The 25649-nt window shown below is 49.0% G+C and overlaps 1 protein-coding gene across 1 annotated transcript; it reads right to left on the reverse strand.

The window, feature by feature from the left end:
- Nucleotides 1-5097: 5097 nt before the first annotated feature.
- LOC143997792 (uncharacterized) lies at nucleotides 5098-25649 on the reverse strand. The gene is made up of 4 exons (XM_077493598.1): nucleotides 25557-25649; nucleotides 19770-19896; nucleotides 16227-16325; nucleotides 5098-13471 (listed from the first exon to the last, which is right to left on the reverse strand). The coding sequence occupies exons 1-4, from the start codon at nucleotides 25578-25580 to the stop codon at nucleotides 12219-12221; spliced, it is 1503 nt and encodes a 500-aa protein (XP_077349724.1). The 5' UTR covers nucleotides 25581-25649; the 3' UTR covers nucleotides 5098-12218.

Raw genomic sequence — 25649 nt, forward strand, 5'->3', positions numbered from 1 at the left:
ACGAGAAGAGACATCACTCGGCAGGAGGCGGAGCTGTTACGGCATTTTGTTTTATTTTCGGTTCATCGGGCAGCGTGAGATGGATCTACATCGCGGGACATTTTTATCTTTTAACTACTTCAATACCGGGGGGCACTTAAACACCTTCCTGCCCAGACCAATTTTGAGCTTTCTGCGCTGTCGCACTTTGAATGACAATTGCGCGGTCATGCTACACTGTACCCAAATTAAATTTGTATCATTTTTTTCCCCACAAGTAGAGCTTTCTTTTGGTGGTATTTGATCACCTCTACGGTTTTTATTTGCTAAACAAATAAAAAAATACCGAAAATTTTGAAAAAAAATGTTTTTTTTTGTTTCAGTTTCAAAACTTTGTAAATAAGTAAGTTTTCTCCTTCACTGATGGGCACCAATGAAGTGGCACTGATGAGGTGTCATTGATGGACACTGATGGGCGGCACAAATTGGCACTGATAGCTGGCACGGATAGGCGGTACAGATGGGCATGGATAGGTGGCACAGATGGGCATGGATGGGCACTGATAGGCAGCATTGTATTGTATTATACTGTACTAATGGATGCCAATCAGTGATGCCCATTGTAGGCACTGACTGGCATCCCTGGTGGTCTAGGGTGGCATACCTTGTGCTGGGCATCCCTAGTGGTCCAGTGTGGGCATCCTCGGGGGGGCTGCGCTGATAATCGATCAGCACAGCACCCCCCTGTCAGAGGAGCAGCCGATCGGCTCTCCTCTATTCGCGTCTGACAGACGCAAGTGAGGAAAAGCCGATCACCGGCTCTTCCTATTTACACTGTGATCAGCCGTGATTGGACACGGCTGAACACGTGGTAAAGAGTCTCCGTCGGAGACTCTTTACCGAGATCGTAGTTGCCGGGTGTCAGACTGACCCCCCCCCCGCAACAACAATCGCCCCGGCTCAAAATCCTGATCACGTCATATGACGTCCGGTCAGGATTTTGAAACCACTTTGCCACCGTGTTTCTGTTATAGGGTGGCAAGTGGTTAATAAAGGACTTGTCCCAAAGCGTCTCCTGTCATTTTTACCACTTTTTTTTGTGAAAATGGTAGGGGTACAATGTATCCATTACCAATTCACATACGGGGGACCGGGTTCTGGGGGTCCCCTTCTTAAAGGGGGCTTCCAGATTCCGATAAGCCCCCCGACCGCAAGCCTCCACAACCAGCGGGCAAGGGTTATGGCGATGAGGCCCTTGTCCCCATCAACATGGGGACAAGGTGCTTTGGGAGTGACTCAAAAGCATCCCCCCCATGTTGAGGGGGGGGGCGCTCTTTTCCTGCAGCCTGCCGGGTTGCGTGCTCAGATAAGGGTCTGGTGTGGATTTCAGGGGAACCCCACGCAATTTTTCTTTTAAATTTTTGGTTCGCGGTTCCCCTTAATATTCATACCAGACCCAAAGGGCCGGGTAATGGACTGGGGGGGGGGGACCCATGCCATTTTTATCAATGAGTTTTATCTATATTGCCGAGACCCGACAATTCATTACAGCTGTGATCAGTTTTAAATGACTTTTTTCCTTTAGAAATGTCATTTTGTGCAGGGACTGTTCTAAACACGGGAAACATGCGCCACTTCACAGGCATACTATAGACACCCCCCCAGGCACCATATTTAAAGGAATATTTCACTTTTTATTGTTTCACTTTAAAGTGATTGTAAGGGTTCATTTTTTTTTTTTTTAAATAACAAATGTCATACTTACCTCCACTGTGCAGCTTAATTTGCAGAGTGGCCCCGTTCATCCTCTTCTGGGGTCCCCCGGCAGCTCCTCCCCACATCAGATAATCCCCAAAGAGAAGCGCTCTCCCAATGGGGGTTACCTCACGGGCGGGCTCCTGAGTCCAGCATTCGATGTCCATAGCCACCGAATGTATGATTTGGCCTTGCCACCAGAGTCACTGGATTTGATTGACAGCAGCTGGAGCCAATGGCTGCGCTGCTATCAATCTATCCAATCAAGAGCCGAGATCCACGGGCAGAGACAGTGTGCCCCCGCCGGGTTAAGCTCCAGGGCTCAGGTAAGTAAAATATGGGGGAGGGGGGGGGGGAACGGTTACTGGCAGGTGTTTTTTCACCTTAACCACTTCAGCCCCGGACGATTTGATTGCTCAATGACCAGAGCACTATTTGTGATTCGGAACCAAGTCGCTTTAACTGGCAATTGCGCGGTCGTGCGATGCGGCACCCAAACAAAATCACCGTCCTTTTTTTCCCCACAAATAGAGCTTTCTTTTGGTGGTATTTGATTACCTCTGCGGTTTTCATTTTTTTGAGCTATTAACAAAAAAAAAAAAAGCGATAAAAAAAAAAAACCCCATAATATATTGTACTTTTTTTTTAATATAAATATTCCCAATTTTTTTTTTTTTTTTTTTAACAAAAAGCTAAAATTTTGTTCTCAGTTTAGGCCAATATGTATTCTTCTAAATATTTTTGGTAATAAAAAAGAAAAAGAAAAAAAAAAAAAAAATCGCAATAAGCGTATATTGATTCGTTTGCGCAAAAGTTATAGCATCTACAAGATAGGGGATAGATTTATGGTATTTATATATATATATATATATATATTTTTTTTCTACTAGTAATGCTAGCGATTTTTTATCACGACTGCGACATGCAGGACACATTTTTGGGATGACTGACAATTATACAGCGATCAGTGCTATAAAAATACATGGATTACTCTGTAAATGTCACTTGCAGGGAAGGGGGTTTACAGTAGGGGGCGATCAAGGGGTTAAATGTGTACCCTCGAGTGCGATTCTAACTGTAGGGGGGAGGGGACAGTCTAGAGCAGGGACCCTCAAACTACGGTCCTCCAGCTGTTGCGAAACTACACATCCCATGAGGTATTGTAAAACTCCGACATTCGCAGACATGACTGGGAATTGTAGTGCCTGAACAACTGGAGAGCCATAGTTTGAAGCCCCCTGATCTAGAGGGAGATGACAGATCGTGGTTCCTAGCCATTAGGAACTCACGATCTCTCCCCCTCTCTCTTCACAGAATAGGGATTTGTGTGTGTGTGTACGCTCTCGTGGCCACCGGTCACGAGCATCGGCTTCCCCGCACTTCTGCTATCCCACTTAAAAGGAGCCGATGTCCAGCTACGACGGCTCGCGGGATCGTGCCGACCTGTCGCAGTATGACACCAGCTGGTCGGCAACTGGTTAATGCAGAGGATGCATTAAAAGGTGAAAAAACGCGAGGATTTACAACCCCTTTAACCATTATTAACCGGTTCCCGACCGACTCCTGTACATACGTTGGCAGAATGGCACGGCCGGGCAAAGTAACGTACCCGTACGTTACTCTGAATTTCCCGCCGTGTGCGTGCCTGCCGAGAGCTCCGTGACTGTGGTCACAGGTCCCTGCGGACTCGATCGTCGTGGCGATACCCGCGATTGTGTCACGGGAGCTCAAGAAAGGGGCAACGCCGATGTAAACAGCATCTCCCCGTTCTGCCTAGTGACAGGACACCGATCGTCTGCTCCCTGTCACCGGGAGCAGCGATCGGTATGGTGTCACACACAGCCACGCCCCCAGTTAGAAACACTCCCCTAGGAACACTTAACCCCTTCACTGCCGGCGACATTTTTACAGTAATCAATGCAATTTTATAGCACTGATCCCTGTATTAGTGGAAGTAAACTCCCCTATCGTTTTCATCCACGGAAGCTGCCATCTTTGCCTCTGTTTAATCTTCAGCTGCCATGGTGCTGCACATGTGATCCATTATAACATCAGCCATTGGATGGTTTGACAGTTTGGTTGAGAGCACAGATAATGTGCAGTTAGCATTCCCAGCATGCCATTTTTTTAAACTGTTTAAATCGATGGGTTTACTTCCACTTTAATACCAATGGTCCCAAAAATGTGTCAAAAGTGTCCGCCAAAATGGCGCAGTCACGATAAAAAAAAATAAAAAAAATAATAATCGCTGATCGCCGCCATTACTAGTAAAAAAAAAAATATATGTGTATATATATTAATAAAAATGCCATAAAACTATCCCCTATTTTGTAGACGCTATAACTTTTGCGCAAACCAATCAAACGCTTATTGCGATTTTTTTTTTACCAAAAATATGTAGAATATGTATCGGCCTAAACGAGGGGAAAACTTTTTTTTTTTTTAAATATATTTGGGGATATTTATTATAGCAAAAAGTAAAAAATAATGCATATTTTTTTCAAAAATTGTCGCTCTTTTTTTGTTTAGCGCGAAAAATAAAAACCGCAGAGGTTATCAAATACCAACCAAAAGAAAGCTCTGTGGGGAAAAAAAAAAAAAAAAAAGGATGCTGATTTTGTTTGGGAGCCACGTCGCACGACCGCGCAATTGTCAGTTAAAGCGACGCAGTGCCGAATCGCAAAAAGTGCTCTGGTCAGGAAGGAGGGGGGGGGGGGTAAATCCTTCCGGGGCTGAAGTGGTTAAAATCATTGCTCCTGAAAAAAAAAAAAAAGGACGTTTTTAAAAAAAAATATTTTTTTGGCACTTTGATACACGTCCCCCTGGGGCAGGACCCGGGTCCCCAAACACTTTTTTATAACTTGCATATAAGCCTTTAAAATGAGGACTTTTTCATGTCCGTGTCCCATAGACTTCAACGTGCGTTCTCGAATTTGCCGCGAACACCGCATTAGGTTCGCCGTTCGGCGCACACCCAGCGTTCGAGTCAAACATCGGGGCTCATCCCTACTCCTGACACGACCATCCCCGTGTGCTGCAATGTGACTATGGGACCTCCGGTGACTAGGATTACGGAGCGAGAACACTAGACGAAGGTGCGAATATTTCAATGGGACGCCCAAATAATTCTAATAATCGGAATCTTCCACGGAATCGATGACTGGTCCTCTCTGAAGGGTCGCTCCATATAACAAAGTCCAAAGTTTTGGGGCCTTCGAGTATTTTTAGGCCAAACAGAAAGAGAAGGGATGGGAGCTGAAGGATCGTTTTTTTTTTTTTTTTTATTGGGTATAAAATTCTTTTCTCTTTTTTTTTTTTTCAACAAAATTAAAATTTGAAGAAAAACTTGAAAAAAACACAAAATTATTTTACTGGATTTTTATTCATAAAGTTGTTTGAATCAGAAAAAAATAAAATAAAAAAATGCGTGGTGCTCTAGGCTCACGTCATCCCCGTCCTCACCGTCACCTCCACCGGGGACAGAGCTGCAGCCACCACTCTACCCAATGGAAGCGCTGCCCCCTGCTGGCCGCAGTCTGCAGAACCTGGAGAATTCAGCATTCTACATAAAAATGGACAAGGAGGGCGAGGTGACAATCCGGTGTCGGGACTCCGATGGTCTCTAACGCAGATATTTTTTTTTGCTGCCAGGTCAGAGATTTAACAATGCGGGGGCACCACTTCAGCCCTGGCACCCGCCCACATTTTATCAGGAATGGATGCTAAAAACTAAACTTCAGGAAAAAAAAACAGCTAAACAGATGAAATATATACATACAAAGCGTTATTTTACCTGCTAAAGAATTTGTATATTTTTTTTGTCCATCCACTACTGAGATTTACACAGCTCTGCCTCACAGTACAGCCCTGTCTGTGCAGCAGGGCAGGAGAGCCGATCTTCCTCTGCTGCAGCTTAGTAAAAAACGCCAAAATGGGTCTCATCACCTCCCTCACCTGTGATTGGCCATGAAGTTCATCTCTACATCACTCTGCTCTCTCCTCCTATCGGCATGTTCTTTATTAGCACACGAACATTGCAGCACATCAGATTGGAGCCTTGTGCTGCTTTTTCTTTTCCAAATCTGAGCTCTGCTGTACAAAACACAGGAACAAGAGGCTGAGAGCAAGTCACATTTTAGGTACTTATACATTAAGCCCCTGTTCACACTGGTGTGAATTGTAATGCGATTTGATAGGCGGGAATCATAGGAAAAGTCCCACCCTATTGACCAGCAATAGAACTGTTCAAAGCGGTGCGACGCTGACCGTGGGGTGCGATGCCGAGCGTGGGGTGCGACGCCGAGCGTGGGGTGCGACGCCGACCGCGGGGTGCTGCATTAAATTTGAAGAGATTCCTGCACTATTTTTTGCCAATTACAGGTGCAAATTGCATTGACGTGTGCATGAAGTGGCACAGGCGTCAGCCAAGTCACACCTGAAGTCGCAGTGACCTGCGGCTTTGGTAAGGATTGCGATTTCAACTGAAGTCGCACGATTTCAAAGTCGGATTTGGCTCGAACGTGGGGCTAAGCCCCCCCCCCCCCCCCCCGGGTTCACAATGGGGCGATGCGCGACACATGGCAGCCAGCTTGTAACTTCAGCTTGTGCAATGGAGCTTTAATTAAAAAAAAAAAAAAAAAAGCTGGAATCCGATTGGTTTCTATGCAGAGCTGCACCGGATTTTGCGCTCTCCAGTTTTAGTAAATAAACCCCCATAGAGTCGCGTGACAAGTAAAAAAAAAAAGGTGTCTGCGCCAATCAATGCGACTCGAGTTGCGGCAACTTTTTAAAAAGGTTCCTGAACTACTTTGGTGCGACTGAGTCTCAGTTGCATGAAAGTTGCACAAAAAAAAAAAAAAAAAAAAAATCGCACAGCAATGGGGTCGCAGCGGCGTGAGCCGAGGCAAAAGGCCATTCACCCCAATCTGCGCAGTACCGCAATGCTCAGCAATGAAGGTTATTATTATGCTGAGATACTTAATTCATGCGAGCTGCATTGCACGGCGTCCTGAGCAGTGAACCGTGTAAACGCAGGCTGCCTCGTTTTCACATGCGTTGTGCTTAAAGTGGTTCTAAAGGCTCAAGGTTTATCTTAACCCCTTGGAGCTGGCGCCTCCCGACCCTCTAAGGCAGGGGTCTTCAAACTACGGCCCTCCAGTTGTTCAGGAACTACAATTCCCATGATGCCTAGTCCTGTCTGTGAATGTCAGAGTTTTACAATGCCTCATGGGACGTGTAGTTTTGCAACAGCTGGAGGGCCGTAGTTTGAGGATCCCTGGTCTAAAGCAGGGATATGCAATTAGCGGACCTCCAGCTGTTGCAAAACTACAAGTCCCATCATTCCTCTGGGTGTCATGCTTGTGGCTGTCAGAGTCTTGCTATGCCTCATGGGAATCGCAGTTCTGCAACAGCTGGAGGTCCGCTAATTGCACATCCCTGGCCTAAGGCAGGGGTCTCAAACTGGTGGCTCTCCAGCTGTTTCAGAATTACAATGGCAAAACTGAGTTACAAGCATGACTCCCATAGGCAGCGGCATGATGGGACTTGTAGTTCCACAACAGATGGGGGGCCACCAGTTTAAGGCCCCTGGCCTCAGGGGTTTAGGACGCTGGGAGGCGGGGCGAGGTTTATGATGTGACCTCTGATTGTCTGTCACATGATTGGAAACCTCCCGAATCGCTACTAGCTATCCGTTAGCTGCCAGTAACTGTGCCCGGGAGCATACCCTCAGCACAGCGGTATTCACACCAATTCATGCAAATATGCGGCCGTTTGGTGCCAAGAACCACCCGCAGAGAAGCTGCATGAGCAGGCAGCTGGCGCCAACGCGTTTAAAAAAAAAAAACCTGGGTTCCACACAGAGCAGGTGTGTGAATGGACAATGTCCATCTACGGGAACGTGGCTCAGGAGAGAACTTGATTGAGTGCCCCCATAAGAAAGAGGCTTGCTATAGGGGGCATTCAGTGGGGGGGCGACCCAAAAATAGGAGGAACGAGGCTGCTCTGTGCAAAACCATTACACAGAGCAGGTTATGACCACACATGCAGAGTAGCGCACAGCGCTGTGGTGTGAATGGACTATTAACCTCTCAGCACTGCGCAAATATGCGGCCTCTCAGGTGGTGGACCTTGGCACCGAGAGCCCGTAAATGTGCAAGTTAGAGCTGTGCTGAGAGCGTGCACATACCCCCCCCCCACCGATAGCTAATGGAAATCTCCCGATTGACGCTTGAAATCGGGAGCTTTTCGGATCATGTGACCACCGTGACTGCCAATCACATGACCAGAAGCCCCACCTCTCAGCATTTTAAGGCCCTTAAAGGGCCAGCTCCAATGGGGTTCATGATGTATGATGAATACAGTGCAGCATTTGTGCAGATCACCTTGAAGAACATCCAGATATCGGCGCGTTTTCGTCGCAAAGACTTTATTGCATTTTTGATGACGCCTTTGTGCGGTTTCCATTATTGGCGTCACACCCGCTCAGGCCGCTTCCCTCAGACTCGGCAAAACTCAAAGTCTGGCAAGGTGGTGGAGGAGGAGGAAGTTCACAGTGAGTGGGCGCTGACCGTGTTCTTACCTTCTATAAACATTGGCATAGGACAGGGAAGAGGAGGTCCGACGCGTTTTCGTGCCACTCAGCACTTTCTCAGTAATGACCACAAGCAGCATCATGTTACTTGGAGCTTCCGTCTCCTCGGTGTCTAGGGTGATATTTTAGATAGAGAAGACGGTCAGCGATCACGCAGTGTGCGCTCATCTTCGTAACGTCTATTATCACGGCATAGAACAGGGGGGGGGGGGGAGGAGGTCCGACACGTTTCGTGGTGCTAATGGCACTTTCTCAGGTATGACCACAAGCAGCAGGATTTGTTAGATCTTCTGTCCCCAGCGTCTATGGTGATATTTTACGAATAGAGAAGACGGTCAGTAATCACGCAGTGTGCACTCACGTTCGTAACTTCTATTATCACGGCATAGAGGGGGGGGGGGGGGAATATCCAACACGTTTTGTGGTGCGCATGACACTTTCTCAGGGGAAGCACCACAAGCAGCAGAAAGATTGATAGATCTTCCGTCGCCAGCGTCTATGGTGATATTTTATGAATAGAGAAGACGGTCAGCGTTCACGCAGTGTGCGCTCCTGTTCGTAACTTCTATTATCACGGCATAGAACAGGGGGGGGGAGGTCCGACACGTTTCGTGGTGCCAATGGCACTTTCTCAGGTATGACCACAAGCAGCAGGATTTGTTAGATCTTCTGTCGCCAGCGTCTATGGCGATATTTTTATGAATAGAGAAGACGGTCAGCGTTCACACAGTGTGTGCTCATTATTTAGTTCTGGTTGGGAATGGTAACCAGGTCACCGCCCGGAACCTGGGCGACCCGAGGCTGCAGCGTGCATTTCACTTTAAAAAGCAATATTGGACAATAAAAAAAAACAAAAAACTATAACAGAATACTGATGCTGTATATTGAAATGTATAGTACAAGCAGATCACAACTACTGCCTTCGCCTGCCTGGCCGGTCACACTAAAAAAGAAATACAATTATCTGGTGGGAAGGAACATCAAACATGAGAGAACCAAACAAAGCCAACTCTCCTCCCCCTCGTGATGTCATTTCCTGTATAAAATACTGGTTTTAGCTTTTTTTTTAAAGGATAAGTTCACCTTTTTTTAACCCCTTCTCGTGTTCCACCATTTAAGGGTCCTAAAAGCAGGGAGGTGGGCATTCGGGTCATGTGACCACTGTGATTAGCTGTCACAAGATCGGAAAGCTCCCCAATATGCATTGGGAGCTTCCCGGTAACAGCCGGTAAGTGGTTTACACAGGGCTGCATATATGCATTTGGCCGATGTGAAGAAGAGGTTAAAAAATAATAAATGCACATTTTTGTGCAGGAAAAAAAAAATTGAATTTTTTTTTCCTATGGAGCCTGCAGAGCATTGCACCCACAATCAGCAGATTATGGGTGCAATGTCCAGCTCCTGCATGCTCTCAGGACGACTGTCTGCCTGTACCTCATAGAGGCCGGCAGATAGGTGAGAGCAGAAAAAGCAACTGACTACCTAGAGCGCTCATCAGCACCCAAGCCGGCAGCTGCAATGGCTGGCGGTACTTGTGGGCATTAATTCACAGGAAATTGTAAATTAATGACGCAGCCTTTTGGGCGGAGCCCTACCGTTTTCAAATTGTGACAGCGGACGCAGGGAGAAGATCCCCCCACATGCCGTACCAAGGGTGAGAGCAGGAAGATAAAGTAGACTACCTAGAGCGCTCATCATTACCCAAGCCGGCAGCTGCAATGGCTGGCGGTACTTGTGGGCATTAATTCACAGGAAACTGAATGACGCAGCCTTTTGGGTGGAGCCCCACTGTTTTCAATGTGTCACAGCGGGCGAAGGGAAAAGATCCCCAACCCGCTATCCCAGGGGTGAGAGCAAGAAGATCAATGTACTACCTAGAGCGTTCATCAGCACCCAAGCCAGCAGCTGCAACGGCTAGGGGTACTTTTAGTTATTCACCCACTGTGAATGAATGACGCAGCCCCGCTACTTTCAATTTGTGACAGCAGGCGTTGGTGAGAAGAGCCCCCCACCTGCTGTCCCTAAAATCTGGAGGAACATGTAAAATGTGACAAATCTGAACTTATCCTTTAAAAACTCTTTGTTACATCTCAGTGCTGTCCCTCCCCTGTGGCCTTTCTGCCACCACTTCCCGTCTACATGGACTCCAGCAATGGCTGCATGACGTTTCACGGGAAGGGATTCCTGATGGCGGGTGATGAGTGTCACAACGGCCTCTTGTAGTCTCCAATCCAAAGCCCGTGTGTACGTGACAACGCAGGGGCACAACAGTGAGAGAGCGTTGTCACCTTATAACAGGAAGTGCCCAAAACAAGAACCTTCAAGGCAGGATCACCGGGTACTATTTTACTAAAAGCAAAAATTTAAAAAGACTGAAAATTCATTTTAAAAAAAAATACATTATGGTAAACGTCTGAGATTTTAGGCCCCTTTCACACTTGTGCGACTTGTGACTGCAAACTCGCATGACAAGCCGTACCCCATGTTTTCCCAATGAGAACCGTTCTTTAAGCAGCAGCTACTTTCGAAGCAGTCCCTGCACTACTTTGGTCTTTGGTCCAACCTTGATGCGACCCGAGGTCCATAGACCTCAAGATTACAAAGACATTACTTCAAGTCGTGCGACTCTCATAGAAGTGTGAAAGGGGCCTAAGTGATTGGTTTTACATCGACTTTAATCTGTGCTTAAAAAAAAAAAAAAAAAAAAAAAAAGGTTAAAGACGTAAAACAAATCAGCTATCACCCAAACCTGCCTAAAAAGATGACGACTTTGGGTTGGAGGGGGGGGCTTTAAGCTAACTGTATGGCGTGCTACATGATACATCCTACATGGAGAGGGTGAGATCTGACACATCGTTCAGGCACAGACACACGCTCCAGCACGTAATGCTGCGCCGTCACGCGCCATGCACGTAATGCTGCACCGGGACACGCTCCGGAATAAGTCCTGCACGTAATTCTGCACCGGGACACGCTCCGGCATGTGATGATGCACCGGGACATGCTCCGGAATAAGTCCTGCACGTAATTCTGCACCGGGACACTCTCCGGCATGTGATACTGTACCGGAACATGCTCTGGAATAAGTCCTGCACGTAACTCTGCACCGGGACACTCTCCAGCATGTGATGCTGCACCGGGACATGCTCCGGAATAAGTCCTGCACGTAATCCTGCACCGGGACACTCTCCGGCATGTGATGCTGCACCGGGACATGCTCCGGAATAAGTCCTGCACATAATGCTGCACCGGGACATGCTCCGGCACAAATCCTGCACGTAATGCTGTGCCAACACATGTCCTGCACGTATGCTCTTCTGCACAGACACATGTCCTTTACGTATGCTGAACCGACACGTGTTCTTTACATATCTTCTGCACAGACACATGTCCTTTACGTATGCTCTAAAAAAAAAAAAAAAAAAAAAAAAAAAAAAAAATCTATTCTTTAATATCGGACTGTCAACAAACGAGAGAGACAATCCTCAGTCTCAGAGTTTAACACAAGAGGCTCTACAAAAAGCTCAGGAGGACCAGTCTTGAATCTTTGTGATCCCAGAATCCTCAAACCTACTTCTCAATACCTACAGAATCTATAGGGTGACAGAGGTTCCAAAGGAGGGCAACGAAAGTGTAAGAGTTAATATTCCAACGCCTGTTAGCAAAATCATTTTGTGGAGAAGAAAACAAAAAGCAATAAAGCAAAAAGGTGTCCGATGCTCCGAGAGGCAGCCATGCACAGGGAAATAAAGAAGGCAGTGTATTGGAGGTCAACGCCTGAAGGATATTGGGTCCATGGCGGTCCTCATGCCGCATCTCCCGCGTCATTTTGTAGAAAGAAGCTGATCTTGCAAAGTGTTCTTTATATCATAATTGGGGACACCTGGTTGACTCATGGTTTAATCTTCTTCTGCACTTGCAGGCTCTGCACGTTATGCACCCGGATGTGAGCCAAGAGTGTCTCTTTCTTGTTGAAGCTCCTCTCGCACTGGTTGCACGGGTAAGGTTTATCTGGGCCATGGTTGGCTTGGTGGGCCTGCAGCTGCGTCTTCAGGAAGAAGCTCTCGTTGCACTGAGTGCACTTGAAGGGTTTGGTGTCTGTGTGCACGCCCTCGTGGGTGGCGAGCAAGGTCTTGTCGTTGAAGCTCTTCTCGCAGTGCCGGCACTTGAACGGCTTGGGTTTCAGGTGGCACTCTTCGTGTTCCACCAGGCTGTTGCGGTTGGGGAACCATTTGTTGCAGTGGCTGCACTTGTGGGGCTTCTCGCCGGTGTGGGTCCTCTTATGGGCCACCAGGAGGGACTCGTCGTTGAAGTTCTTGTCACACTGATCGCACTGGAAAGGCTTGCCTTCCTTGTGCGTGTTGTTGTGAGCCGCCAGCAACGAGGGTTTGGAAAAACTCATGTCACACATCGTACAAGGGTAGGCCAGCTTCCCGGTGTGGATTCGATGGTGGGCTTCCAATATTGACCTGTCATTAAACCTTTTCTCACAGTAATTGCATTTAAGAGGCTTCTCGCTGTCTTTTTGAGGGAGGCTGGAGGGAATGCCGCTGCTAGTGCTCGGCTGTGAGCTCGGCACTGGCTGGGAAACGGGGCTCGTGACACGTTCAGCGCTGGTTTTGGTGGCCTCTGAGGTCCCGTTGATACTTGTGGTTGGATGCGCCGTGGATTCTTCAGGCGCAGCCGTGGTGGGAGGGGCAGCTTTGGTGGGAGGGGCAGCTTTGGTGGGAGGTTGATTTTTCACACCCTTGGGTGACTTGGAGTGTTTCCTGCGGTGCACGATCAGCTCAGACTTGTAACTGAAGGACTGATGGCAGTCGTCACACTTGTGTGGTTTGTCCCCGCTGTGCACACGGAGGTGAGCTTCCAACGCCGAGCTATAGTTGAAGCATTTTTCACAGTGCTGGCAGTAGTACTGTTTGCGCTCTCTGAGGTTTCTGGTGTGCGCGGGAGGACGATCCTTATTTTCATCCTTACTGATCGAGTCCTGGCTCCGCTCCTCTAAGTTTTTACTAAATCGAACCCTCTTGGAGGTTCTTTTAATGGCTCCATTCCCAGGATGGCTAAAGGACTCCTTTGGCTCCTCTTGTGGCTCTTTTGGCTCTTCTTGTGGCTCCTTCTCTTTCAAGTGATTGGCTGTAGGATCTGTCAAACACAAATGGAAGAGGTTAACAGATAACCATTTAAGCCTCTGAAGTTCATCTTTCTTTACATGATTACATGGCGCCATCTTTCTTTACATGATTACATGGCGCCATCTTTCTTTACATGATTACATGGCGCCATCTTTCTTTACATGATTACATGGCGCCATCTTTCTTTACATAATTACATGGCGCCATCTTTCTTTACATAATTACATGGCGCCATCTTTCTTTACATAATTACATGGCGCCATCTTTCTTTACATGATTACATGGCGCCATCTTTCTTTACATGATTACATGGCGCCATCTTTCCTTACATGATTACATGGCGCCATCTTTCCTTACATGATTACATGGCGCCATCTTTCCTTACATGATTACATGGCGCCATCTTTCCTTACATGATTACATGGCGCCATCTTTCCTTACATGATTACATGGCGCCATCTTTCCTTACATGATTACATGGCGCCATCTTTCCTTACATGATTACATGGCGCCATCTTTCTTTACATGATTACATGGCGCCATCTTTCGTTACATGATTACATGGCGCCATCTTTCTTTACATGATTACACCATACAGTCAAATATTTATGGGTGCACTCTTGTTTTACGCGATTAGACCGCCATATTGTTTTCCAAAATTACACTATAGGGCGCCATCTTTTTTTTTTTTACAGGATTACACCATATGGCCAAATATTTATGAGTGCCATCTTATTTTTCATGATTACACTATATCATGGATATCCAAATAGCGGAGCTCCAGCTGTTGCAGATCTACAACTCCCATGAGGCATAGCAAGACTGAGAGCCACAAGCACAACACCCAGAGGCATGATGGGACTTGTAGTTTTGCAACAGCTGGAGGTCCGCCAATTGCACATCCCTGCACTATATGGCTGAATATTTATGGGCGCCTATCACCACACCAAGTATATGCAACCACTCCCCTTCAAATGACTGAGTTTGGGTGTTTTCAGTGACGTGTACGGTTAATCCTACAGCATAAAAAATACATTTTAGACAACTATGAACTTCCAACCTTGTCCTGTTTGGGTGAGGGGAAAGACCCTTCTGCTGTTCCTGCATGACTTTGCCCTTGTCTACAAAGCCAACTCCATAAAGATATGGTTTGACCAATTTGATGTGGAGGAACTCAAGTGGGTTTCAGAGTGCTGTCCTCAAGCCTACAAGAACACCTTTGGGACAAAATGGAATGAGCCAGGTCTTCTCAACCAACATCTTCATAAAGACATTGTTTGCCCAGTGTGATGTGGAGGAGCTTGAGTGTCCTGTACAGAGCCCTGACCTCAACCCTACAGAACACCTTTGGGATGAATTGGAACACTGTTTTCACCAGGTCTTTTTTGGCACCCAACATGTAAGCCAGGTCTTCTCGCCCCAACATCATTTCCCGACTTAACTGATAAGACAAATTCCCACAGATACCCTTCAAAATCTGTCAAAGTCCTCCCAGAAGAGTGGAGAATGTTAAAGTCACAGAGGCGACAACCCCAAAAATGGTTTGACCAGTTTGGTGTGGAGGAATGGGCGTGTCCTGACCTCAACCCTACAGAACACCTTTGGAATGCCAATTGTGAGCCCGGTCCTCTCATCCAACATCAGTCTTGTCCTTTGAGGTTCATGATTAATTAACTCTACCAATAATGGTGGTAATAGGGTCATCCCACTCCAAACAGATATTTTGTACATTATATGGCCCAAAGGAATGTGGTTTACACGTACTGTGGATCCACTAGTGACCAATCTTAAAAGAAAAACCACAAGGCAGGTAGAAAGAATGTTTACCTCATACCGACAGGCATTTAGAATCTATCCTTAAATCCTAGTATGCTATGACAGCATCCTGTTTTAGCTGTGACCTTAAATCGGTCAGTCAAACCATGGCAGAAATTGTTGGATCCCTTAAGAAGGAACTCTTCACCAAAGGGGTGAACCAATGTTTAATGAAGCCTTCGGTACAGGTGTACCTGAAACTTCAGGTTTTAGTTGTGTTGGCCTGTAACAAGCATCCAAACTGCTGTACTTCATGCTGTCAATACAGATGGGCAGATCGAGCACTTGGGTCAAGATAATGGCACAGCGATGTCCTTTCCATAGAGCCACCGACTGACCTTTCAAGGGATGTTGTTTCTTTGGAACTGCACTAGATACCACCTGAATGGATGCCACGGGAAGCCAGAGTATGCTCCTGCCTAAACACAGGAGGTTTTTGCTTATATTTGTGATGGGTGCCCTAGGACCCCAGAGCCCGACGTTCAGGCAGCTAACAAGGCTTTGATTCAGAAACTGGCTAAGCCTGACAAACTTTCTGCAGGAAGGTGCACCTCCACTTCTGAAAGTGGAGGGCTGTCTGCGAGTCCTTCCAGGTCCAAGAGTAGTTTAGTCCTTCAGGCATGTGCCCTTAGGCTAATCCCTTGCCCCCGACATACCCCTTGGTGACTATAATAGTGCCCCCACCATTGGTGTCAGTGGGGAGGAACAGGGACCCACCATTGGTGTCAGTGGGGAGGAACAGGGACCCACCATTGGTGTCAGTGGGGAGGAACAGGGACCCACCATTGGTGTCAGTGGGGAGGAACAGGGACTCACCACTGGTGTCAGTGGGGAGGAACAGGGACCCACCATTGGTGTCAGTGGGGAGGAACAGGGACCCACCACTGGTGTCCATGCCCCCAGAACTATTCATAAAACAATCAGTTGAAGATGTTCGTAAAACCTCATACCTTCACGATTGGTGGGTTCAGGCGATTTCTGGGCCACCGTCTCACTGGCAACCTTATTGTTGTGCTGTGGCCACGACAGAATGATGGGGACCTTCAACCCTGAGAGGGAAAAACCGGGAGATAGAAGAGATGAGTACATAATATAATCTGCCATATTTGTTGCGTCTGAACACTTGACCGCTCCACAGACATTCAGTGCATACGGAAAGTATTCATAGCACTTCACTTTTTCCACACACATACATACATACATACATATATATATATATATATATATATATATATATATATATATATATATATATATATATATATATATACACACACACACACACACACACACACACACACAAATAGATCGTGTGTGAGGAGATTGCGGTAACATCTCGTTACCGCTTACAGTGTACACCAATCCACCCTGATTCTCCTCCCCCAATATAGAGGACCTGTCATCACCCATCAGAGTACCCGAGTACCTGACACCGGGCCATCAGAGTACCCGAGTACCTGACACCGGGCCATCAGAGTACCCGAGTACCGACACCGGGCCATCAGAGTACCCGAGTACCTGACACCGGGCCATCAGAGTACCCGAGTACCGACACCGGGCCATCAGAGTACCCGAGTACCTGACACCGGGCCATCAGAGTACCCGAGTACCTGACACCGGGCCATCAGAGTACCCGAGTACCGACACCGGGCCATCAGAGTACCCGAGTACCTGACACCGGGCCATCAGAGTACCCGAGTACCTGACACCGGGCCATCAGAGTACCCGAGTACCTGACACCGGGCCATCAGAGTACCCGAGTACCGACACCGGGCCATCAGAGTACCCGAGTACCTGACACCGGGCCATCAGAGTACCCGAGTACCTGACACCGGCCATCAGAGTACCCGAGTACCTGACACCGGGCCATCAGAGCACCCGAGTACCTGACACCGGGCCATCAGAGTACCCGAGTACCTGACACCGGGCCATCAGAGTACCCATCTGCAGCCCATGTCTCATAGAATACACGTTGGGGTGTTTTCTTTCCAAAATTGGGTAATTTTGTGGGTAATTGCACTGTCCTGGTGCTCCAGGACTTTCAAAAGTGTGATAGGTAGGAATGAAATGAGATGTGTGATTTTTGCTCGTAGAACGCCTGAAGGTACTACTTCAATGTTGGGCCTCTGTATGTGGCCAGGCTGTGTAAAAGTCTCATACATGTGGTATCGCCGTACTCAGGAAGAGTAACAATGTGTTTTGGGGTGTAATTTTTTGCTATATACATGCTATGTGTTAGAAATATCTTATAAATTGACAACTTTGTGCAAAAAAAAAAAAAAAAGAAAAAAGGATTTTCATTTTCTTTCCAAGTTTTCTGAAGACTTGTGTGAAACAATTAACTGTTCAAGAGACTCAATGCCTTATATAGAATAGACATTGGGGTGTTTGTTTTCCAAAATGGGGCAATTTTTTTGGGGTAATTCCACTGCCCTGGGGCTCCAGGGCCTTCACAAATGTAATAGGTCATTAGGAAATTAGAGGTGTAATTTATGCTCCTAGAACGCCTGAAGGTGCTCCCTGCATGTTGGGCCTCTGTATGTGGCCAGGCTGTGTAAAAGTCCCACACATTTAGTATCGCTATACTTGGGAGGAGTAGCAGACACTGTATTTTGGGGTGTAATTGGAAGTATGCATGTGAGAAATGACTTGTTATGACAATTTAGTGAAAATGAAAAAAATTCTTAATTTTCCCAAGAATTGTGGGAAAAAAATACAACTTCAAAAAAAAAAAACTCACCATGCAAGTTTCTAAATACCTTGTACTGTCTACATTTCAAAAAAGGGGTCATTTGGGGGGTATTTGTACTTCCCTGACATTTCAGAGCCTCAAGACATGAGATCGGCCGTCAGTGCATCAGGTGTGATCAATTTTCAATGATTTGCACTATAGATGGTAGACTAACTTTCACAGAGACCAAATAATATCCACTCATTTGGGTTATTTTTACCAAAGACATGTAGCAGTATAAATTTTGGCCCATATTTATGAACAAAAAAAATTAAATAAAAAAAACTAAAAAAAAAGACTTATTTGCAAAAACTTTTATCATAAAAAACTAAAAAAAAAAAAAAAAAAAAAAAACAAACTAAAAAAATAAATAAAACCTTTTCCCCCCAAAATTTCACGTCACAAAAAAAAAAAAAAAAAAAAAACACCCCAAAAAAAACAACAGTGGTGATTAAATACCACAAAAAGAGATCTCTATTTGTATGAAAAAAAAAAAAATACAATTTTACATGACTGAGCAATCGGCATTCAAACTATGAGAGTGCTGAAAGCTGAAAATTGGTCTGGGCAGGAAGGGGGTGTAAATGCCCGGTATTGAAGTGGTTAAATGGTTAAACTTCCCTCATTTACAGAACATATACTTTGTTTCTACTTATTCACATGTTGTGAACTTGCCACCTGCCTGGATTATTTTTTTTTCCTTTCAGCTGTGAGAACTCTCTGCACTCGTTAGAAAGAATCATGACATGCTGTTTTGAAGATCGGGAAAGGAAAAGATCGCAATTTCAATTCTTAACGATTAATCGTGCAGCTCTAGTTTCAGCCTTATTCCATAATAGATAATTAAATTTTCTTCAAAATTCTTCAAACAATCCCCCATAATGACAACATGAAAAAAGTTTGAAATCTTTGCAAATTTATTAAAGGAAAAAAAAAAAATCCATGTACACAAGTCGCGGGCTCCTCCCACGCACACAAGCGCCACGGGCTCCTCCCACGCACACAAGCGTCACGGGCTCCTCCCACGCACACAAGCGCCACGGGCTCCTCCCACGCACACAAGCGTCACGGGCTCCTCCCACGCACACAAGCGCCACGGGCTCCTCCCACGCACACAAGCGCCACGGGCTCCTCCCACGCACACAAGCGCCACGGGCTCCTCCCACGCACACAAGCGCCACGGGCTCCTCCCACGCACACAAGCGCCACGGGCTCCTCCCACGCACACAAGCGCCACGGGCTCCTCCCACGCACACAAGCGCCACGGGCTCCTCCCACGCACACAAGCGCCACGGGCTCCTCCCACGCACATAAGTAGCACAGCCATTGCTCAATACTTTGGTGACATTCCTTTGGCACCAATTACAGCCTCAAGTCCTGTACATGGGAGGAGCCTGCGACACTTATGTACACGGGATTGTTTTTCCCTTTTTTTTATAAATTTGTAGAGATGTCAAACAAACTTATCTCACGTTGTCATTATGGAGAAATGTTTGTAGAATTTTGAGGAAAATAATGACTTTAATCCATTTTGGAATAAGGCTGTAACATAAATTGTGGAAAAAGTGAAGCGCTGTGAATACTTTCTGGATGCGCTGTACCTGTTTGCTCTACAGACACGGCACACACTGGGGAAGGGGGAGGAGCTACCGGACAGGAGAACCCCGAAGGTTTGTAAAGAGAACAGAATTGATGTAAGAAGCAGAAAACCCTCCGACTCCTCCCATTGGACCCTCTGAAGGTCGATGAAATGTTGACTTGCCTAAATAGATGAAATGTTCGTAGTTTTCCTTCATCACCTCCATATAGAGCGTCCTCTGCTGGTCACTGAGCATCTCCCACTCTTCCCCCGAGAAGACAATGGCAACATCGTCGAATGTGATGGGGTCCTGCAAAACAGAAGAGCAGTTAGTGGGGGGGGGGGGGAGGGGGTCACCTGCGTGTTCTTAGGATGACACAGCCATCGGCCTCCAGGACACGCCACACATCAGAAGGACTCAGGACAGCCGCTCCAAGCAGTCCTCCATCACATGCATGCGCAGTGAAGTGCAGGGGGCGGGGTCTGTGCCAGGCAATCTGACAGGTCCCTTCCCAGTCTTCCTCTGAGTATACTACTGCTGCTGTGTTCATGTGGGGCAGATGGGATATTCCGACTGCTACGTCACAAAGGTCCGACCCTGCTACAGACCCCCCTACCCCCCGAACCTCCTACCCTGCCACAGACCCCCCTCCCACAGACCCCCCCCTCCCGACCTCCCAGCCCGCCACAGACCCCCCCCCCCGACCTCCCAACCCACCACAGACCCACCCCGCCGCAGATCACCCCCCTCCCGACCTCCCACCCCGCCGCAGTCCACCCCCCTCCCGACCTCCCACCCCGCCGCAGACCACCCCCCTCCCGACCTCCCACCCCGCTGCAGTCCACCCCCCTCCCGACCTCCCACCCCGCCGCAGACCACCCCCCTCCCGACCTCCCACCCCGCCGCAGACCACCCCCCTCCCGACCTCCCACCCCGCCGCAGTCCACCCCCCTCCCGACCTCCCACCCCGCCGCAGACCACCCCCCTCCCGACCTCCCACCCCGCCGCAGACCACCCCCCTCCCGACCTCCCACCCCGCCGCAGTCCACCCCCCTCCCGACCTCCCACCCCGCCGCAGACCACCCCCCTCCCGACCTCCCACCCCAGACCACCCCCCTCCCGACCTCCCACCCCGCCGCAGTCCACCCCCCTCCCGACCTCCCACCCCGCCGCAGTCCACCCCCCTCCCGACCTCCCACCCCGCCGCAGACCACCCCCCTCCCGACCTCCCACCCCGCTGCAGTCCACCCCCCTCCCGACCTCCCACCCCGCCGCAGACCACCCCCCTCCCGACCTCCCACCCCGCCGCAGACCACCCCCCTCCCGACCTCCCACCCCGCCGCAGTCCACCCCCCTCCCGACCTCCCACCCCGCCGCAGACCACCCCCCTCCCGACCTCCCACCCCGCCGCAGACCACCCCCCTCCCGACCTCCCACCCCGCCGCAGTCCACCCCCCTCCCGACCTCCCACCCCGCCGCAGACCACCCCCCTCCCGACCTCCCACCCCAGACCACCCCCCTCCCAACCTCCCACCCCGCCGCAGTCCACCCCCCTCCCGACCTCCCACCCCGCCGCAGACCACCCCCCTCCCGACCTCCCACCCCGCCGCAGACCACCCCCCTCCCGACCTCCCACCCCAATAAGCGATTGATTGGTTTGCGCAAAAGTTATAGCGTTTACAATATAAGGGATAGATTTATGGCATTTTTATTATTATTTTTTTACTAGTAATGGCGGCGATCAGCGATTTTTATTGTGACTGCGACATTATGGCGGACACATCGGACATTTTTGGGACCATTGTCATTTATACAGCAATCAGTGCTATATAAATTCAGTGATTCCTGTGTAAATGACACTGGCAGTGAAGAGGTTAAGCAGTGGGTGGCAGTGTAGGGGATAAGTGTGTCCTAGGGGCGTGTTACTAACTGTGGGGGGCGTGGCTATGTGTTAGTGAACAATGATCTCTGCTCCAGTCACAGGGAGCAGAGATCAGTGTCACTTGTTGCTAGGCAGAATGGGGAGATGCTGTTTACATCAGTATCTCCCCGTGAAATGATTGTGGGTATCCCCGCGGCGATAGAGTCCGCGGGGACCCACGACCCGACTCACGGGGGTCCCGTCCGGCACGCGAGCACGCCGGCGCGCACGAGATGGAAGGGCGGCAAATACAAATGGACGTACCTGTACGCCAATATGCCATTCTGCTGACGTGCGCTGGTCGGGAAGTGGTTAAATGTCACTTCCGCCCAACGGCCGGAAAAAGGGACTTTTTTTTCTTTTTATTATTATTGCTTTTAAGTGTAAATATGAGATGTGAGGTCTTTTTGACACCCCCCCCCCCCCCCCATCTCACATTAAAGAGCATAAAAGTGACCCAAAACAGATGGTGTTAAAATAAATAAGGGGGCGCCGCCGAAACCCCCCCCACCCCCCCCCCCCGTGTAAACAATGTTCAAACCACACATGTGAGGTATCGCCGCGATCGGTCGAGTGAGAACAATAATTCTCTGTAAGATCTCCTCTGTAACTCAAAACCTGCAACCTGTAGAATGTTTTTAAACGTCGCCTATGGAGATTTTTAAGGGTAAAAGCCATTTTGAAGTGTGACGTGTTGGGTATCAATTTACTCGGTGTAACATTATCTTTCACAATATAAAAAAAAAATAAAAAAATTGGGCTAACTTTACAAAAATGTTTTATAGTATGTTAGAAAAAAATATGTAAACAGGTAATTTTTCTCCTTCACTGATGAGCACTGGTTTGCGGCACTGATGGGCACTTAGCAGCATTGATGGGCACTGATGAGAGGTGGCACTGGTTTGCGTTATTGATAGGCAGTACTGGTGAGGCGTTATTGATAGGCATCGGTGAGGTGCTATCGAGGCGCTATTGATAGGCACCGGTGAGGCGGCTCTGGTGCAGTGTTATTGATAGGCACTGGTGCGGTGGCACCGGAGCGGCATTATTGATAGGCACTGGTGAGGCGGCACTGGTGCGGTGTTATTGATAGGCACTGGTGAGGCGGCACTGGTGCGGCGTTATTGATAGGCACTGGTGAGGCGGCACTGGAGCGGCGTTATTGATAGGCACTGGAGCGGCGTTATTGATAGGCACTGGAGCGGCGCTATTGATAGGCACTGGAGCGGCGCTATTGATAGGCACTGGAGCGGCGCTATTGATAGGCACTGGAGCGGCGTTATTGATAGGCACTGGAGCGGTGTTATTGATAGGCACTGGAGCGGCGTTATTGATAGGGACTGGTGAGGTGGCACTGAAGCTGCGTTATTGATAGGCACTGGAGCGGCGTTATTGATAGGCACTGGAGCGGCGTTATTGATAGGCACTGGAGCGGTGTTATTGATAGGCAATGGTGAGGTGGCACTGGAGCGGCGTTATTGATAGGCACTGGAGCGGTGTTATTGATAGGCACTGGTGAGGCGGCACTGGTGCGGTGTTATTGATAGGCACTGGTGAGGCGGCACTGGTGCGGTGTTATTGATAGGCACTGGTGAGGCGGCACTGGTGCGGTGTTATTGATAGGCACTGGTGAGGTGGCACTGGTGCGGTGTTATTGATAGGCACTGGAGCGGCGTTATTGATAGGCACTGGTGAGGTGGCACTGGAGCGGCGTTATTGATAGGCACTGGTGAGGTGGCACTGGAGCGGCGTTATTGATAGCCACTGGAGCGGCGTTATTGATAGGCACTGGAGCGGCGTTATTGATAGGCACTGGAGCGGTGTTATTGATAGGCACTGGAGCGGCGTTATTGATAGGCACTGGAGCGGTGTTATTGATAGGCACTGGAGCGGCGTTATTGATGGGCACTGGAGCGGCGTTATTGATGGGCACTGGAGCGGTTATTGATAGGCACTGGTGAGGTGGCACTGGAGTGGCGTTATTGATAGGCACTGGAGCGGTGTTATTGATAGGCACTGGAGCGGCGTTATTGATAGGCACTGGAGCGGCGTTATTGATAGGCACTGGTGAGGTGGCACTGGAGCGGCGTTATTGATAGGCACTGGTGAGGTGGCACTGGAGCGGCGTTATTGATAGGCACTGGAGCGGCGTTATTGATAGGCACTGGAGCGGCGTTATTGATGGGCACTGGAGCGGCGTTATTGATGGGCACTGGAGCGGCGTTATTGATGGGCACTGGAGCGGCGTTATTGATGGGCACTGGAGCGGCGTTATTGATGGGCACTGGAGCGGCGTTATTGATGGGCACTGGAGCGGCGTTATTGATGGGCACTGGAGCGGCGTTATTGATGGGCACTGGAGCGGTGTTATTGATAGGCACTGGAGCAGCGTTATTGATAGGCACTGGAGCGGCGTTATTGATAGGCACTGGAGCGGCGTTATTGATAGGCACTGGAGCGGCGTTATTGATAGGCAGTGGTGTGGTGTTGATAGGCACTGGTGAGGTGGCACTGGAGCGGCGTTATTGATGGGCACTGGAGCGGCGTTATTGATAGGCACTGGAGCGGCGTTATTGATAGGCACTGGAGCGGCGTTATTGATAGGCACTGGAGCGGCGTTATTGATAGGCAGTGGTGTGGTGTTGATAGGCACTGGTGAGGTGGCACTGGAGCGGTGTTATTGATAGGCACTGGAGCGGCGTTATTGATAGGCACTGGAGCGGCGTTATTGATAGGCACTGGAGCGGCGTTATTGATAGGCAGTGGTGTGGTGTTGATAGGCACTGGTGAGGTGGCACTGGAGCGGCGTTATTGATAGGCACTGGAGCGGCGTTATTGATAGGCACTGGAGCGGCGTTATTGATAGGCACTGGAGCGGCGTTATTGATAGGCACTGGAGCGGCGTTATTGGCACTGGTATACGTGGAACAGAAGCTGGTTACCATCTTTTCTTTATTCTCATGCTGATTGTGAGGAGAAAAAATAATCTGATACTCAGCGTGTGTTTACTTCTGTGATGGGTTGTCATTGGCTGACAGCTGATCATGTGATATAGCGGTAGGTAGGAAACCGCTGGAAAAAAAATCCTGCGAGACATTGGCATAATGTGCTAGCGTGCGTTGTGTACTAGCACATTATGAAATACTTACCTTAGAATGAAGACCCCGCAGTGGTGCCCGGTGAGGGGGCGGACATCTTCCTTCCGGAGTTGTGGGCTCTGGGCTGTGATTGGCCGGAGCCGTGATGACATCACTCCCGCGATGGATCATCAGAGGCCACACCCCCTAAACCGTCCACTTAGGAGATCATCGCTCTCCTCCAGGGAAGTCCGATGAAGATGAAGATGATTATCGGAGACATCAGATATAAATGTTCTCTGATCAGAGGAGGAGGAAGAGATCTCCCCGAACTGACCGTCCGAATACTGGGGGGGATGGGAGTGTGTATTATATATATTGGGGGGATGGGATATAGATATATATATATATATGGGGGGTGGGATGTGTATATATTGGGGGGAGGGGAGATGTATACAGATAGGTGTATATTGGGGGGTGAGGGGTCTCAGGGGTGCACATTGGGGGGGAGGGGTGTACATTGCGGGGTCTCAGGGGGATATATTGGGGGGGGATCAGTGGGGGAGGGGTGTATGGGGGGCAGAGTGTATATTGGGGGGTGTCAGGGGGATGAGGGGTGTATATTGGGGGTGAGGGGTGCATATTGGGGGAGCGGGGGTGTCAGGGGGATATGGGTAAGGGGTATATATTGGGGGATCAGTGGGGGAAGGGTGTAAGCGGGATATGGGGGGGGGGTCAGGGTGTATATTGAGGAGGGGGTGTCAGGGGTGTATATTGGGGGGTGTCAGGTGGGATATATTGGGGGATATGGGGGGAGGGGTATATATTGGGGGATATATACAGCTCGGGGTATATATAGGGGGGGGTGGATCGGACGGGTTGTGTAGCGGAGTATCGGTGGCGGTGGGGGGGGGGGGGGAGGGGTACACACGGAGGACGGATAACGATCGGTAGGAGGGCGGAGGACTCACCCGGCTGTCGGTAGTTCCGGCCATGTCTCGGCGGGTGAGGAGGGCGGAGCTGATCAGACACACAGACAAGATGGCGGCCTCCAGGAAGTGATG

This window comes from Lithobates pipiens, unplaced genomic scaffold (assembly GCF_037356315.1).
Source record: "Lithobates pipiens isolate NorthernLeopardFrog02 unplaced genomic scaffold, aLitPip1_a1.2 Scaffold_19, whole genome shotgun sequence".
NCBI classification, from domain to species: domain Eukaryota; kingdom Metazoa; phylum Chordata; class Amphibia; order Anura; family Ranidae; genus Lithobates; species Lithobates pipiens.

Bases quoted from the DNA above. Each gene is read 5' to 3' on its own strand.
- LOC143997792 (XM_077493598.1), bottom strand. From the start codon at position 25,580: ATGGCCGGAACTACCGACAGCCGG. The intron at 19,897-25,556 runs GTGAGTCCTCCG...TCTGTTTTGCAG, and splicing joins CCGGAACTACCGACAGCCGG to GACCCCATCACATTCGACGA. The intron at 13,472-16,226 runs GTATGAGGTTTT...TGTGTTTGACAG, and splicing joins TGAACCCACCAATCGTGAAG to ATCCTACAGCCAATCACTTG.